Below are 18,737 nucleotides of genomic sequence, written 5' to 3' on the forward strand. Positions count from 1 at the left end.
AGTTTTAATTTTTCTAATTCAAACTGTTTTTCCTTTTCACTTGCTTGTTCAGCCTGTATGTTTTCGCGTTCCTCTACAGTTGAGATGATAATGTCTTTAACGAATTCCAAATCATCTTGAGCCGCTTGGCTATTTTTTTATAGTTTGTTCAAGCTGCACAATATTTGTTTTTTCCGGAATTACCTCACCTATTGCTTCAGCGACAATAATTAAATCTTCTTTTTTGTATTTTTAAACATTTTGAATATGCCTTCATTTTTCTAACAAATGTTAATATAATAACGATAATAATAATGATGCTAATATTTCTTCAAAATAAAAAATTCCTAAGGTACACTCATTCAAACAGTTTCTTTTTCTTGAAAAAAGTCATTCTCAAGTATACAAATCTTAAAAATAAATGCTTGCAAGATTCTTTATTCAAAATGATATAGAAAATTCTCCTACCTGTTCTACTTCAATTATATCCTTTGGGAAAATTTTCTGCAGGAATTTCACAATTCGCCGAACACTGCCGAATCGAAGATTTTCTTGAAAAGTTTGTTTGCCATTGCCGAGCAGAAGATTTTCTTGAAAAATATTGCCGGCCACTGCCGAACCGAGGTTTTTTGACGAAAACTAATGGCGAAATATCCGGGTTCTTACCGGTTCCAAGATTATTTTTCTATTTCCGCGGTCATTGTATCCGGGACCGAGTTAACAGAGCATCGACAGAGTTAACATGTAAAAACATGTTAACTCTGGCTCGAAAAGCAGGTCTCTACTAACCAGATTATATATCAAATTAAATATCTCTCACGGGCCGTAGGAGAAATCCCGGTTGAGATTAATGCTTAGAGATGGGTCATATTACAATTGAATTGAAAAAACATCCACTAACAAAAAGTTCTAAAGATGATTTTTTAAGATTATAAGATGGATTTATGTAAATGAAACCTCATCAATCATTGGATGAATTAAAACTGTAGTTTAATAATGAGAATTATTAAATACACTTTTCATACATATATGTTTTGAAAAAAAAATGCATTAAGCATATTATTCTATTTTAATTCTATCATCTTATTGTTAATGAAATAGATGTATTTTTAAAGTGTATTTAAACGTGTATTAAAGTAATAAGTATTTAGATGTGGGGGATGCTTTGAAGAATTAAAAACATCTTTTAATAATAAGCATTAAAAAAAGATTGTAAGATTTTTACTGATATTTACAGAGAAATGAATAAAGTATACCAAAATCATGTTTTATATAATTTTTTAAGTATTGGCATAATGTATTCTTAATAAATATTTTTTTCATGTAATATTTGTAAAAACATTCTGTTGAGAAAATAATGTACAGCCCTTGTATGAAAATTATTTATTTTTTTGCAATTTTATTCTATAAACTGATATAAAAGGAATATTGCTAGGTTTTAAAGTTGATGAACACAGATCTTTTGAGAATGCAACAGACATGGAAAGATACTCTTGTTGATATACGATCTGTATTTCTCAAATTACAAGAACAGGTTTGAAATTTTTCATATATTTTTCTGCATATTTTGTGACTTATATTCGTTTAATTTATTCAAAATATTCTTTCCATTTTTATGCTTCGTTTTTAGATTTAACTATTTTAAATATGGATAAATACTGTTTATAACAAACCACGTTTTCATTATGTAATTCCTTGTCCACGTTTTAGAGGCTTTAAAAATATTTTTAATTATGATATTGTCTTTATCTGCATGAATTTGGTTGGCTTTCATACTTAAATATTTTTGGAATAATAATGGCAGTTCCTAAGAGTGTTGCATATTTAATAGCATTATATTATTGGTTAAATTTCCTATAAGAAGTCTACCGATTGCAATGGTTCTCATGACACTACTTTGCAGATCTTCAACAATCATTGTCCTAGAATCCATAGCCACCCGTCCTTTAAAAGTTATAAATATGCATTTATGTATAAGGGTAACATTTTTCCGCCCATGTTATCTTGTTAATACGTTAGTATATCTATCTGTTTACTACATAACTATAGTAATTTTGTTCGAATTTTAACCGCCTTGGAATATGTTGCAAGAAATGTAAAAATCATTGGTGAATTCGTGATATCAGCCTAAAGGCGAATAATCTGGTCCGACAAACTGATGGCCAAAAGCGGCTGATATTTTTTTTAAAATAATTAAAATTAGACTGAAATTATATCGCAATTAAATTGGTATCATTGAAAGAGATAATTTTTGGAAATTTAAAGTAGGGTAAAATTTATTTCCGAGTATAATATTTTAAACAATTATAAAAAAAACCGACAAAATTTTAAATTTAATTAATTAATTAATTAATTTTTTAAAACTTAATTTTTAATTAATTAAAATTTTAAAAACATTTCTCCGAATTGCATATTACCAACTTTCAGAGTACGTCTGCGCCAGTCTACAGAGCTAATCTAACAGTCTGTCCTGTAGAGCACCCATGCACACGCACGCGTATATTTTCATCTTTATTATTATTAGAGATTATAACAGTCATAAATAAATTTTTAAATAATATAATTAAAATATGAGCAATTCTTGATTAAGAAAGTGTAACATGTTACAATATTATACATTTTTAAAGTATCTTATAGTTGTATATTCTGTCTTCAAGGGATTTTCTCCAGAGAATATGCGCCCTTGGAGAGCACACTGGGACAGACAACTTTACAAAGCTCTCGAATGCCAGTATGAACTTGGTCTAGAAGTACTGAGTGAGCATTTACCTGAAATGAGAATTGATTTAGTTTATAGGTATATTGTAATATTTATCCTTTTTTTTGTTAATTTATAAAATTTAGACTTAATCATTGATAATAAGAAGTGATTAGAAGTAAAATTTTTGCTGAAGTTTTGAAGAGCTCCATATTCGAAATCCGATTATACCAGATATCTTATATGTAAATGGATTTAATGCATATTAAATCTGATATCTTTCCGCAATTATGGCGTAGAAATTTGGAAAGCGACACCTCGTGTTTGCCTGTGGTTCACAAAATTACAAGATCCATCCCAAAGTAGTAATTGCTTCATATGTAAGGCAATATATAACTTTAAAAATCCGTTGGCAATAATTTTTTACAAGTTTTTTTTTTTTTTTTTGCAAGAAATGCTTAATAGCTTAATTTGAAAATATTATATTATGATTATATAATTAATTATTAATGAATCCATGTTGCAAAGAATAAATAAATTAAATAATGAAAAAAATATGTTTGTAGATCTTGAAACATTTTAAAGATATAAATTATTAAAGATTGTTCTACATTTTTATAATTTTTTTCTTAGTTCTATATTTATAATTTAAATATATTTTTATTTAGAGAACTCCAAAGACTTCTGTTTCATTAAATTCAAATGAAATACCGCAAATCATATCTTGTAAAATAATAGGCTTTAGTGATAAAATTTTTAATTTATTGTCATTTGATACATATTAAGCATTTTTGAAATTTATGACTGGTCATTTAGATAAAATTGTATTCTTTTAAAAATAGTCAAAATATAAAAAGTACAATTTACAGAATAATAGGCTAAAATTTTGTTAGTTTTCTTTTTCCGTCATGTAGTTTAAAAAATCTTTTTAGTGTTCAATGTTGAAAATTCATATAATTTTAGGAATAATATTTGATTATGTCATTATTTTTTATTTACTTTTTTAGGAATGGCTGTCTGCAATTTCGGCCTCCTATTGAAGAAGTTCGATCTAAATATTACAACCAAATGAAAAAATTCATTTCTATCCCAATACTTTTTAAAGGTGTAAATGACGTTCAAGAAAATCTCATTTTTCCAGTCATTCTTGACAGGAATGCTTACAGTTTTCTTGATTTGTATAGGAAGACAGAAGGATTGTTCAAGAAGTTAGAAGATGCAAAAAATAAATTCCAGGTTTGACCTTTTTTTTTTTGAAAATTTAGTTCGTTCTCTAGAAAAAAATGTAATCATCTGTCTTATCATTTATTCTCAAAGGACTGGGTTGCTCTTGGATCTATCAATATGGAAGATTTCGTTTCGCAACATTGTATTACAACTGAAGACTGGAAGAGAAATTTTAAATCCATCAAAGCAAAAAGTCAAGAATTTAGCAAAATGTCTTTGTAAGTTTTGCTATCTGTTAAAATAATTTTTTAACAAATCAAGGAAAACTATCACAATTTCAAAGTGTTAATGCAGATGGGTGCTGATGGAACAACAAAAAAACAAAAACAAAAAAAATGTTAAAAGGGGGGTAACTTTTTAAAAGATTTTTAAAGAAGCATTATCAGATGGTAGTACACACCAAACCAAATATTTTCCATCATATATTGCTGCATCAGAAATTAAAATTCAAATCCATACAATGTGCTTGCTTAGTTGTTAAGCAAATTTGTATCTTAAACTTAATGGTGTTATTTTGGTTGTTATTTTTTTTGGTTGAAGTAGAAATGCACAGGTGGAAATTTTATCTATAAAAAACAAAAGTTATTATATGTTGAATACTAGAAAAGAATTATTTGATTTTTACTTATTGTGTTTACATGCTTATGAGAACACATGCAGGAAAAGTGTCAACCTCTTGACCTAAGGTATAAATACATGTCAAATAGCGATTTAGTTCCATATTTAACAAGTATTTAAACCTTAGGTGTTAAATTTGTGTATCACATTTTTTCCCATCTAGCTGTCTTAATTTAAGAGTTTTCGAACTCATTTGTGTTTGAAAAGCCAGGCAAACAGTCTTCCTCTGAATGGAGTTTACTCAAAATTTGCTAGAACCATATGCTAAATTTCGTATGTTTAACTCAAAGCGTTTTTGGATTACCTTTGTCATAGACAAACAGATGTAATGCCAAAAATGTGTTTTTCGAATTTAGGGAGATCTAAAAGGGGAAATTCGTCAAAATTTCGAATTCGAATTTTTTAACAATTCTAATACTATGCTTCGTATACGAGAACGTAAAATTCTTTGGTTTAATCTGTGGAAGATCGCTGTGTCTTTTTTTTCCCTGCATTTCCACTAATCACTCTGCATTTAAACTTATTAAATCACTTAAATCCTTCCCATAAAAGATTTTTTTATATATATTTAAACTAAAATTTGATACTTAATATCATGATTTAAATATTTTATTCAGTTATTTAATTTGTCTCTAGGGACGAAGAAAAATTTGAGTGCATTGTTATTAGCTATGCTCCTACAAAAGCGTATGTTGATTACCTGATCTCAGAGCTAGAAACCACAATGATAAAATGCTTGCAAAAATCAGTAACTACATCAATGAGTTCAGTGCAAGAATTTTTAAATGATGCCACAGAGACTTTAATTCGGCATCCTGAATCTATTGAAGACATAGCTACTGCAAAAAGGAAACATGAAGAATTTTTGCAACGTAGAGGCCAAGTAAATATTTTTCTTTTTTTGTTCAATTTAAAAGTACCGTATAAAATTTTTATCCAGTTTTCTTTAACGGAACTAAAAACCTTTTAGATACTTATGGAATGCAAAGAATTAGAAGCAAAGAATGAATTTCTGAGTAAATGGTCAAAAAATGTTGCTGTAGATCTGAGTGAAATAAAGCTTTCTTGGGAAACTTTTGAGCATACATTATCAGATCACCATGAAATTGTTCAGCAGCAGGTAATGATATTTTCTTTTTATTGTTCTCATAAACTTTTTGTCTATGAAAATGAAAAATTTTATTTGGGACCTTTGACGACTAGCTAGTTTACTGGGGATATTAGTTATATTTAATTTCAATTAAATCTCTTAGACATAACTTCACATCCATCAACAAACTGATTTTAAGTATCAAATCGTCAGATATTATAGCAATGTCATTTTAATCTTCTCATTTATGTTCTGTATCTTTGGATGCGTGAACCTTCATGATGAAGAGCCGTCTTCTGACGTCACAGCGCTTTTAAAAACGTATATTATTCAATTAATTTCACTTTCGCTATACTATGTCCTTTTTTATTCGGCTTTTAAACTATGCGGATGTTGAACAGATTCCTTCTTCTAAAAATTTTTTTAAATGGAAGAAAATCATGTGATTAAATATTTGATGAAACAATTAATTTTTAATTTAAATTTCAGGGCAGCAATATTATCTGTTGTTGAAAACTGTGCAAAAAATTACCAAAATTCAGCAAAAATTTGCATCCCAATTAAATCTGTATCATTAAAAGGAACAATTAAATTTGTATCATGATTTTAAACTTTAAAATGGTATAAAAATCAGTTTTTCGAAGTAATATTATCGGGAGTTATAGCGGAAGTGCACCACAATTCCGTTTAATTTTTAATTAATTAAAATTTTATTTAAATTTTTAAGAAAATCACGCCAAAGAGCATATTCCTAATCTCCGAAAATATCGATCCTAATTTAACAAACGGCCAAAAATATGTTTGGTGTCCGTTACAGTTTCGTTTCATTCTATATATATATCGGTCAATATTGTGTGTAGCAGAGACTGTGCATTCTGTGCTTCGTTTCTCTACAACAAGCTAAATTTGAAATTCGTTTATAAGTTGAATGGAACTCATTACAAAAAGTGCATCATTAGCCTTTATCTTTATTTACTTTTATTGTCCATTATCTTCCCTTTATACTGTTACTTTTTGTGCATAAATATAACTTCTCCGGCCAAAATTTCAAATAAAAAGATGATGTTTAATAGGTTAAAATAGAAATAGATATAGCTTTTCTTGCAATATTGTTTTTTCTCTACTTTTTTGATAATTACTGCAAAAACAATCATATAAATTGTTAACAATAGTGTATCTACTTTTATCTTCTAGTAAAAGAATTTATTTTAAAAGAATACATATTTTAGACTGAAAGTTATATTTAGAGTTTTAAAATGCACCTCTCAAAAATAGAGTTAATTCTAAGTTCCGTTTGATTAACAATTCAATTATTTTTATTACAAGAACTGAATTCTTTAAATAGATGGAAATACTCAAGACAACTGTTTCATCGCATTTGAAAAGTTACCTTCTTGAAGAAGAGCGATTTGCTGCTCGGTGGCATCAGTTAAAACCTAGAAGTGATGTGGAGATAGAAAATTCATCTCAGATTCAAGATATTGTCAACTTTTTAAAGGAAAAACGTGTTGAGTTTGATTCCTTAGCAGAATCAAACAGGAAACTACTGTAAGAATTATAAATTTATTTTTGAAGCGTATATAAATTACTTTAAATGGCCTTATTTATTTAAATTGAACTATCATTTGTATATTGTTACCTTCTTGCTTTTTACTGTAATATCATTACATCGATATAATCATTTCTACTACATGGTGATTTATCACAAAAAAAAATGCCTTTTCATCAAATTTAGTATAATTAACTTTTATCCATTTTCATTTAATATTAATCAATTTATCTAATTATCATGAATTCAATTTAAAGAAACCAAATTTCTTTTCTACATATATGTTAAAACTTTATTATAGAAAACATTCTTCTTGTTATTAAGACTTTTTTTCAATTAAAATTATTTATTCTGTAATTAAGTTATGTCGCATTCCATTTATTATTACTAAAATTTGAATCTTAGTTGTCAATAGTATATTTTGGGAATATCTAGAAAAGGAGCTAAAATATAAACTATAAGATGGTTAATGAAAAATTTATTATCTTAAGATCTTGTATACCTAAGAGAGGCTATATGCATATTTGTTAGTTTTACACAATTTACTTACTATTGATGATACTGTAATTTTTCGAAATATATTGCTTATTAAAAACAAATGCTTTTCATTCTTAAAATAATAATTTTTGAAAAAAGTTCGGTCTGAAGATTTGTTTAGAAAAAATGAAATATAAATATCATGAGAATCCTAAGTAATGTTGTTGCCTTTGATTCATTCTATTATGATCTTATTTTAAAGTTTTGAAAATGTTTTCATTTATTCGATCATGAAAAATAATTTGTTTATCTTTCTTATACGACAGCTAGATAGAAAGTAATGCTTATTGAAAGTATCAAATCATTAATCTATTGATAGTTTTTATTTAGCATTTTAAAGCATTTATGCAATTAAATTTTTTTATAAATTAGATATATAAAATATATAGTTATATGTAATTTTATTGCTTACTTTTGTATTTAATCATTTTTTAACATTTCTCTTCAGGGAAGACATTCGTCATTTTAATCTTCCAGAACCAAATTTCTTGATCGAGGAATTGCAACAAGACATCGAGAAAACTGAAGAAATCTGGTTAACATACGATAAATTTCATTCTGAGTTGCAAGAATTTTCTAATGAAGAATGGATTGTATTTAGGTAAAGTATATTTTCTTATTATAAATCGTTTCTAAGTTTTAAAAAAATTTGTTTTATTGTTGAAATTTTACAGAATTAATTGGACCTTGTTGACTATTTTTTTATTAATAATCGTTTGTTTTATTAAACAATTGACTTTTTTTTGTTTGGATGTGAAAATTAATGATACAAATTATAAAACTTTGCTTATAGAAACAAAATACATTTGTTTGAAACGTTTTTGAATGATTGGATGGACAAATTTAGAAATGATGAGTCAAGAAGCGATTCTACTGCAGTTTCTGTGCGATTGCATCAAGATATTATAAGTTATTTGGTAAGAAATCCCGTTTCATTAAAATAAGTATTGAATTTGGTACTTGTTTGTTTTTGCAGGTCCATTTTTTGGTACAAGTAAACACGGAATGCAAACATTTTGCCGAAATCTTGGCATCTTATGTATAATGGATCTTAGTGATATTGGAGTAATCTGAAAATCGCTAAGAAAATCCATTATCATGGCGCAATATGAAAATCATCAAGTAATCTCGAAATTTTTTGCAAAATATTTAATATAATTTTTTTAAACATTAATGATTTCTGTAAAGAAACAAACTGCAATCATGTTATTAAATACTTCGTAATTTAATATTTTTGATTTTCCTTGAAATAATCAGAAAAGTTAACTTTTATTTCGTAATATACATCAAATTTTTAATTAACTGAGGTTTTAATTAATCTTAATATTCTTGAAAATTTTAAATTTATTAAAAAAATTATTTCTTTTTGCTTGCTTTATTATGAATATTTTCGTTTATTTAAAATAAGATATGTTGTTGATAATTCAATATAAAATTTAAAAAAAATAAATTATTCCTGAATATTTTCATCATAAAATGTTTTAATTATATGAATAATAATAATTTTATAATACCATAATTTCTATTATATATTAAAAATAATAATGAAAAATCTTGAATAATTTGATACAACTTGAATTATTGAATAACTTGATAATATTGAATGAAATCTTTCATAGGACATTTTGCCTCTTCTTAAATTTTGCCGTGGTGATACCTTTTCCAGCCAACATTGGGGAGAAATGTTCCGATTATTAGATATGCCGGCTGTGTCAGTAGACAAACTGGAGTTTGGTCATTTTCTGAATGCTAGAGCATTGATAAAAGCGAATGCGGAGGCCTTAAAAGTATGTTGGTATTAAGTTTTAAAGTATGCTTGCAATTATTTGTCATTACTTAAGAATACGTTTGCTGAAAAGTTAGAATTGCAGATTAAAAGAAATAATGTAAAATACAACATTTATGTCAAAAAATGAAATATTTGTTAACAGAGGTGTGCTTCTCTTGTCATGACAGATTAAAAAACTTTTTTTTAGTTGAATCAATAGTTTTTAAAAATTTCTAAACGTCTTTCTAACATAATTTAAAACTATTTTTATGACGATATCGATCATAGTAAACATTTGACAGATGTAGAAGAATATGGCACATTTATAACAGTAATTATATAATTCAGTAAGTATTATATAATTATTGTCATGCAGTAACAATAATTATATAATAATTATTGTTACTGCATGGCATAATGCTGTTTTTGCATGTATGTTAATTTCAATTAGATGGCTCAGTCGAACTTGTTTATTGATATAAAACTAACAGGACAATGCTGATTTTATGTACTAGCCACATCTGGCCCGCCAGAACTGTTGATTGCATGCAAATCATAACTTTAATAACTTTATTTTCCTGATTTTTCGCATTAACTCAAGATAGTGTTTGATATCCCCACAACATTATGCAAATATATATATATATGTATATATATATATATATCGGAATGCAGAAAAAAATTGCAATTAAAAATTAACTTTTAAATTTTAAAATTATATAAAATTATTTTACCACTATATGGAAATTATTGTGAAAAACCGTCGAGCTCTTCCTTATTTGTTTGATTAAACAAAAACAAAAGACCTTTTTAGTTATACATTCTCATCTTCTAAAATATATTTCTACCAAATTTGATAGTTTTTTTGATCAAACGGTCTGGTGCGCCAATAAACACGGTCATTTTCATTTATTAGTGATCGAGGATTATCAAAATTTCTTATTATATCTTCCACTTGATTTTTTTTGTAGTTAAAAAAAAGGCGTTTTTGTATTCAAAAAGATTTTATATTATCCTTACAAAAAATTATTTTTACAATATTTCATTTACATAGGATTGGAAAAACATAGCTGCCAAATTTATATTTAAAGAAAAAAATATATGGTAGAAATAGCGAAATTGTTTAAGTAATTGCATGTTTTAACCTGTAAATAAGATGTTTGATTTGCAAAAGTAGAAATCTAAATTTGAGTTAAGAACTTCTTTGTATTAAAAAAAAATGCATTAACAGATTGTTGTCTGCGGATAGTTTTTTGTAATCACCCAAATCACTGTTTTCATTATTATCGTAATTTCATAAAACTAGAGTTGCACTTTTCGAAAAGATCGTTAGTTATTGAATCTTTACTGTTATTTAGGCATCAGTTTGAAATTTTAAAAAGAATTCGGATTTTTTTTTTCGTACATGAGTTTGAATTTTAATTAACTATTATATATCCTCAAATAATTATTTTCTGTTTTGTTACATTTTATGATTTGCACGAAGACTTGTGTTTTGTCATTTTCAGAATCTGAATGACAGAGCCCAAGGAGAAGTTACCATCAGAGAAGCCTTGAATGAATTAGATTTGTGGGGTGCCAAAGCTAGATTTTCATTAACAGAACATATTGATTCATCTGGAAACACACTTGTTCTTATAAAAGATTGGAGAGATCTTCTTAATAAGGTAATTGTGTTACTATTTTGTAATTAAATTAAATTACATTAATTTAATTACTTCTTGCCATACTCTCACTAAATGTTATGTGAGAACTTCTGAATATTTTAAAAAATTATCTTAGTTCATGGAGAAAAGATTAATCAAGTGAAAAAAAATTGAGTGAAATATTGTCTTTCCCTGTAATTTTTATTTTATTATTTGCCTTAACATTTTCATGATATTACTTTTGTTTAACTAACTTATTATAATAATGGTTTTTTGTTAATGTTGAGACTTAATTAACTTGCAAATGTGTATTTTTTAATTTTTTTTATTTCATAGCCCTTAGTTATATTGGATATATTTTATAATTCCTTCTTTATTATTGTTTAACTAATGTTATAATTCTCTAAAGTAGTATAATTTTTTTTACTTTTGTTTTATATAGAACTATTGTGTTTGTTTTATATTTTACTGTTCTTTTAGGTGGGAGAAAATCAGTGCCTTCTCCAATCTCTGAAAGATACTGCTTTCTATGAACACTTCAAAGACCGTGTGTCAATTTGGGATTCTAGATTGACGTTATTAGATCAGTCTTTACATCAATTAAATCTCATTCAGAGAAAATGGGTATATCTTGAACCAATATTTGGACGTGGATCTTTACCATCTGAAAGAACTCGTTTTCTAGCTATATGCAAAGAATTCAGGTTGATTCTTCTTCCTTATTCCATAAATTTTGTTCAATATAGATTATAATGTTTCATAGATTAGATATTTTAGATTAGTCTCTTATGGTACAATTAAATTTTTAACTGCATGAAATGTCAAATTTCTGTGAATTTTCACTAGGTTAGATGAGCTAGCATTCACATCATAACATACTAGAATAAGATTACATGGCAGATGAAACTTGCACAAAGCCCATGCTTAAAGGATCTTCTGTGTAATGTCGTCTGGAAATAAAAAAAATTTACTTACATGTTTGCACTGCTTGCAATATCGATTTAGGCAGTTAGATTGAAAAATATTGTATATGTGCATTGTAATTGAAATTTCATTGCTAACATAAATAATATTATTAAAAAAAATTATATATATATTTTTTGTGATTTTTGCCTTTAAAAATTTGGTTTTCAAGCTAATTATTTGTTGTTGTTTTTCAGAAAAGCAGAGAAATAATTGTATTCTATTTACTTTCATTATCAATATTTTATTATTAAAAATATAATCATTATATATATTTTTTAAAAACATCGTGATTTTTCCTATTATTGTATAGGTTTGTTATGAACAGCATTGCCCAAGATGATAGGGTAATGTCTTTAATTTCTATATCTGGTCTCCCTAACATATTGAACAATCTCCAAGATCAACTCACTCGTTGTCAAAGAGCTTTGAATGCATTCTTAGAAGTAAGCCTATATATTTTTCTTCCTTTTCTAATAAAAATTCATTTAATTCCTGTTTGTGAATACCCTTTTATTTAATGTGAATATTTTGAAATTTATTTTATTTCTTTAAAGGAAAAGCGGTCTATGTTCCCAAGATTTTATTTTCTGGGAGATGAAGATTTACTTGAAATTCTCGGTCAGTCTACAAAAGCTACTGTTATTCAATCGCATCTGAAGAAATTGTTTGCTGGCATTCATCACGTTCAGTTTGATGACGATTTGACAAGTATTTTAGCAATCGTGTCTGCTGAAAATGAAGTTGTTCATTTACGGAAACCTGTGCTTATTACTTCAGAAATCGAGGTAATTTTCGGTGCATAATTTCAGAATATTTTAATGCTGATAAAATAACAGCTTTCCCAAAAAGATTTTCAAAATTTATTTTTATTCATTCATTTATTTTGTTAATAATAAGCTAGTTCAAAGATATAATTGTCTATATCATAATTCTAGTATTTGGTTGTAACATAGGATCTCAATTTCAAAAATAGCAGCATATTCTTTTTAAACTAATTTTTTTTGAAAAATAATACTTTTTTTGTATATTTATTTAATTTTTCATATTTTATAAGAATTTCATCCTTATTACTATTATTTTAATTTTTTGAAATTATTTATAATTATTTTTTTAATTATACATTAATTATTTTTTTTTTGAATTTATTTTTTGAAAAATGAAAAATGACAATATATTTCAAGACATATGTCTTAGATTCTTAACTATATTATTAAAATGTGATATTATATGTTTATATTATAGGTTTAAAAGGAACATTTAAAGATGAAACTTTAGATTTTATTTATGAAATTTTGTTAATCTAATAAAATGTATTGACTGTTTATTGCAATTTAAGCTCGGCATTCAGAAGGGCTTTGCTACATTTGATCGTGATTTGCATGATGTGTTATCATGAAGTGAATAAATTTTTTCTTTTACTTATACATTATATTCCTTTTTTAGTCATTCTAATCTAATGCTGCATGAAAGTTCATTTTCAGATAATATATCATACTAGTAAATTATTTCCTTTTTCAAACGTGATTTAAACTGCATAATTTTTTTTTAAACAGAAGAATTGCAAATATTTCTAATTCGATTTTTATAGGTTTGGTTGAAAGCATTGGCTCATGAGATGCAAAGAACTTTGCAGACTTTGCTGATTCAATGCTTGGATCTTAGTAGACAAAGTGAGCAAAGTATTAATCCTTTACAGTTTCCAACTCAAGTAAGCATTTACTAATATAATTTTATTGTTAATCACAAAGTAAATTAAATCTGTAGTAAAAACAGTTTTTCTTATATGTGATGTTACTGAAAAATATCTTTTCTAATACTGTAGATTCTGTGCCTGAGTGAACAAATTTTGTTTGCTGAACGGTGTGAAGAAGCTATTTCTCGCAGTTCATTGTCAGCATACTTGAAAGAATTAGAATCTCAACTTGATGCATATACAAATGCAAATATGTCTGCTTCCAGGGAAGTACCACTGGTGCGTCTGAAATTAAAAGCTCTTATCCTCGACACTATTTACAACATCAGTGTTGTCGAGGAATTGATTAAAGATAAAGTACGGTCTACAGATGATTGGTCATGGCAAAAGCGATTAAGGTAAAGTTAGAATATTTTATCTCCATTAAAGGTTTAATATTAATAACTTCATAAGAATGCTTTCAAAATATTAAACAAAAAACAAAATTTTAAATTTTTGTAATGTCATAATTAATTCAAAGCTTTTGTAATTAGATCTTGAAAAGCTTATATATAAACACAGGATATCCCCTCATATTGTGGCTCAACATCTAATTTCTATACCATTAGGGATAGACATATGGTTCCAATCGGAAAATTTTTAAATGATGAAGGGAATCATATTTTATATTGTTTGCATGAATAAACGTATTTCTGAAACGTTAATGATTCTAATCTTTCATACAGTCCCTATCAAACTGAGGGAAAAACCGTTGATACCTCAAGACATTGATTAAAACAAACACTCATAGTTTTATGACTAAAATGCGAAGCATACATAAATTTATTTTAAGAACCAATTTAATGAAGTAGCACTGCAATGAATGATTTTAATTCGCAAACAATTCCTGGATATCACTATCGAAATCGCGAGTTTAGTTGTAAAATTCATTTTAAATATTAATTTTCATCGTATCTTAACTCAGTCAGTTTTAATAGCAGAAGAATAATTTTTTTGAAAAAAATGTGAGTGTCAAAAATGTTTTATAAAAATATAATTGATAGTTTGGGGCACTGCATAAAAAGTTAGATTTCGTAACTTTTTGAGAAATGTATTTGTTAACTCTATAGTGGATTGCCTGAGCGAGGATAGAACCTGGGACCTTGTGGTTCGCAGCCGAGTAACAAGACCACAAGACAAAAGCACTTGCTCGTGTTTCGTAGCTGTTACCTGGCTTATATAAGCTTTTCACCGCAACTCAAACAATGTAATTTTTTCTATCATCTAAAACATTTTTCTAACTGGAATTATACGTATATCTCTAACGATTTAGAAATTAGCTAAAGGACCACGAAAAGAGCGGACACTCTATATATAATATATGAGATATTTTTCTGCTTTTGCAATTTCATGAACTTACACAATTTTATCAATATATAAAAATATATATCATTTTTGTATATTTTAACCCTCTTGATTTAGATTTAATTACTAATGTCTTTTTATTTACTAGTTTTACTAAAAAGGCAAAATTATGTGATCATGAACAGTTAATTTGTATTAAAATGTTTGTTTTCTTCTGCATTCTATTGAAATTCAAACATATTTTGCGATTCGAGATAGTTCATAATAGCTGTTGTTTACTTTATTGCTAGTATAATTTTATTATTTGCAGAATAAGGATTGTTATTTCATATATATATTTCAGGGACGAGTGCTGAAGTGCTTTGTTCTTTAAATTAAAATTAAAAATTTTATAACAGAAAATTTTGGCATATTAATTGCATCTTTTATTTTGTCTATTTTTATATTACCTAATATTCTTGTTCTAATTAATTATCAATATGAAATGCCTCTAGTATTTGAAATTTTAATTTTCGCCATTAATGCCATAATTATAAATATTATTGATTTTTTTATATCTAATAATTTAATAGAATTTTATGACAAATTTGACATGAATTAATGTAAATAAAAATCTCTAATAATTTTTCTTGCATTTATTCATCAGGTTTTATACAAAATCTAATCAAACAGTTGTTGGAAAGATGGTTGATGCTGAATTTGAATACAGTTATGAGTATCAAGGAATTGCAGCAAAATTAGTTCATACTCCTTTGACTGATAAATGTTATCTTACTCTTACTCAAGGTAACATTGCTTCTTCATTTCACATTAAAAAAATTGACATTTTTTTATTTCATTTTTTATGTAAAACTTATTTACTGAACATTTTTGATTTTCAGAAATTATAAATTTTTTATGAAATTTTCTTGTGAAATCTTATGTCAATTAAAATGATTTGCAGGTATGCACATGGGCATGGGTGGAAATCCATATGGACCTGCTGGTACAGGTAAAACAGAATCCGTGAAAGCTTTAGGCTCACTGTTTGGCCGACAAGTTTTAGTCTTTAACTGTGACGAAGTGAGTTTTATTTATTTTTAGTTTAGAATGATTTTCAGATGAAAATATTTCTTTTTTTATGCATTAAATAAGTTTTTCCCCCTTTATTTGTTTCTTTTCTAATTCTATTAAGGTGCCATATTATAGACAATGTTTATTCTTGTGAAATAAAACATTTTCTATTTTTTTAAACAAAGAAATACAAAATTAACAAGATCCTAATTTTCTAATGGCAGTTGCTTTTTTTATCAAATTCTGTTTCTAACAAAGAACAAATGCTTACAACATAAACAAGACCTTACTCTACTAGAAATTGATGTTTTCTCTTTCAGGGTATAGATGTGAAATCAATGAGTCGTATATTTGTTGGATTAGCAAAGTGTGGAGCTTGGGGTTGTTTTGATGAATTTAATCGCTTAGAAGAGTCTGTTCTTTCAGCACTATCCGTGCAAATTCAAATTATTCAAACTGCTTTGAAAACAAAAACCAGAGAAATCGAATTGGATAATAAAAAGGTTTGCTCTTTTGTTTTAAAATCTCGTCAACTAATTATAAGATCTTATATGCTTTTAGGTGCATATCTTTTTGGTATGATTTTGTCTGCAGGTTTATCTTATTTATAATATTGTATTATGTATGATTTTCATTGCATTTTTTGTTGTATTACACAAAAATTTTTTTACTTTGTATTTAGTGCTAAATTAGCTTCTTGGAAAGATTATTATTCCTTTTCATTTCTTGACATGATGTGCATCTCTATGTTCTTATATTTAATTTTATTATCAAATTCTTGTATAGTTGAAAATTGAAATTACAAAAAAAAAAAATAAAAAATAAAAAAAAAACAGAAGACAAAAGAATGAAATATGAATCAAAATTTTGTATAATCTTTGAATAAATATTTTTAAAAAGCTTTAAATATTCAATTTAATTTATATTAAAAAATCAGTTTGAATTATAATAATATTCAAATTATCTTCTTAAAAATCTAAACGTATTTTATATAATACAAGATTATTTTATGTGTAACATTTTTAAATTATGAACGATATTTTAAAATACATAAAAATGTATTTATTTATATACAAATATCATCAAGTTAAAATATGTGTAGATTTCACTAGTTTAAATTATATTTAGATTTTACAAATACCGTTAGTCTTTTCTGTAATTTTAAGTTGTAATCTACTGCAATTAGAGGAAATAAGAGAAAACCTTTGCAAAGTTTAGGGAAGATCTGCCTCTCTAACTTATGCGCATAAAATTCGTTAAACTCAAGTCTTAACATAATTGTATTTTGCGCATAAAAAAGTTACAACTGTGATTTTTCGTAGATATTGATTAATTAATTATTCTATACTTTATAGCATTAGAAAAAACTTACATCTGGCATGGCTTTTCAGTAATGATATATTTTAAAAACTAAAAAAAATAGCAGTAAAATGGGAATTTTTCCGATTTTTTTTAGTAAAATGAATCGAATAAAAATTTTATAGAACTGCCAAACTTGGAATATAAAAAAAATAACTACTATTTCGTTAAACATTCGGAATGAGATAGTGCCTTTTCTTCAATTAGTACTGCTCTTTTTTATTTGCTTGCATTTCAGTTTGAAACAGAAAGTTTGTAACACATTTTAAAATCAAAGCCTGACAAAATACTAAGTTGCATAGCCTTTTGTAAACGGAAATTTGGGAACTTAATCATAGGTCAAGAATTTTTAACTATCGAAAGTGAGAGAAAACGTTTACGTTGCATTACATTGTAATTTTTTCATTTATGAGCATTCTAGTCATTCATTACTTCTATATAGATAATGCAGATTAATGTAATTGTTCTATAGTCGCATTTGGTGACCAATTGTTCTGAGGAGTTATTGGTTATATTTAATTTCTATTAAAACGTTTTAATAATACTTCATATCCGTAATTCAGTCAAATTTGCAGACATTACTGCTACATCTCCCCCCCCCTCATTGTACATATGAACTAATGGAGAGCAATGTACTAATGGAGACCATTAATACGTACTAATGGTATGTACTAATGGAAATTAATTACATGACATCATAGAACCATTATGTCTGGTTCATCTTGAAATTTAACGGGCCGACGTTCTGTCATAGGGATAGCGCGTCTTCCCCATGATCTGGGCCTCCCGGGTTCGAGTCCCGGTTTGGGCATGGTTGTTCTATCTGTGAGATGTGTGAATGTGCCCTCCTGTCAAAAGGGGTTGTGCACGCGAATGAGTGATGCGTGAGTCGTACTCTTGGCCCTAGTTGACGATACTATAAAAACAAAGAGACGCTTCCCCTCCGGCTTAAAATCGCTGTCTTCGTAACAGTGGGCTTGTCCGTGGCAAGTGCCATAAGAAACAACAACAACAACAAATTCAACGGTATTATAACTTCACTTTTTACTATATAAATACACAGTAAACTGTATAAATATTAAACAGGTTACTTCTTTAGATTTCAACAATGGAAGAAAATCGCACGATTACATATTTTCTGAAATGATGAAAACGATTTCGGTTTCATCCACAATAAGAAAAATATTGTTGCGGAATATATTTAAAAATT

General features: G+C 26.9%; 1 protein-coding gene across 1 annotated transcript in view; it reads left to right on the forward strand.

Moving 5' to 3' along the window:
- Nucleotides 1-18,737, forward strand: part of LOC129985220 (cytoplasmic dynein 2 heavy chain 1-like) — a 123,500-nt gene that overhangs the window by 41,350 nt on the left and 63,413 nt on the right. The window contains exons 11-29 of the mRNA XM_056095199.1: nucleotides 1,415-1,513; nucleotides 2,637-2,776; nucleotides 3,685-3,913; nucleotides 3,995-4,122; nucleotides 5,159-5,405; nucleotides 5,493-5,642; nucleotides 6,958-7,160; nucleotides 8,147-8,299; nucleotides 8,492-8,615; nucleotides 9,318-9,485; nucleotides 10,975-11,133; nucleotides 11,593-11,816; nucleotides 12,389-12,521; nucleotides 12,633-12,863; nucleotides 13,667-13,786; nucleotides 13,901-14,169; nucleotides 15,762-15,901; nucleotides 16,059-16,177; nucleotides 16,489-16,671. Of these exons, the coding sequence (XP_055951174.1) occupies nucleotides 1,415-1,513; nucleotides 2,637-2,776; nucleotides 3,685-3,913; nucleotides 3,995-4,122; nucleotides 5,159-5,405; nucleotides 5,493-5,642; nucleotides 6,958-7,160; nucleotides 8,147-8,299; nucleotides 8,492-8,615; nucleotides 9,318-9,485; nucleotides 10,975-11,133; nucleotides 11,593-11,816; nucleotides 12,389-12,521; nucleotides 12,633-12,863; nucleotides 13,667-13,786; nucleotides 13,901-14,169; nucleotides 15,762-15,901; nucleotides 16,059-16,177; nucleotides 16,489-16,671 (3,219 nt within the window). The remainder of the gene's footprint in view (nucleotides 1-1,414; nucleotides 1,514-2,636; nucleotides 2,777-3,684; nucleotides 3,914-3,994; nucleotides 4,123-5,158; nucleotides 5,406-5,492; nucleotides 5,643-6,957; nucleotides 7,161-8,146; nucleotides 8,300-8,491; nucleotides 8,616-9,317; nucleotides 9,486-10,974; nucleotides 11,134-11,592; nucleotides 11,817-12,388; nucleotides 12,522-12,632; nucleotides 12,864-13,666; nucleotides 13,787-13,900; nucleotides 14,170-15,761; nucleotides 15,902-16,058; nucleotides 16,178-16,488; nucleotides 16,672-18,737) is intronic.

The sequence above is a fragment of the Argiope bruennichi genome, chromosome 1 (assembly GCF_947563725.1).
Source record: "Argiope bruennichi chromosome 1, qqArgBrue1.1, whole genome shotgun sequence".
NCBI classification, from domain to species: Eukaryota; Metazoa; Arthropoda; class Arachnida; order Araneae; family Araneidae; genus Argiope; species Argiope bruennichi.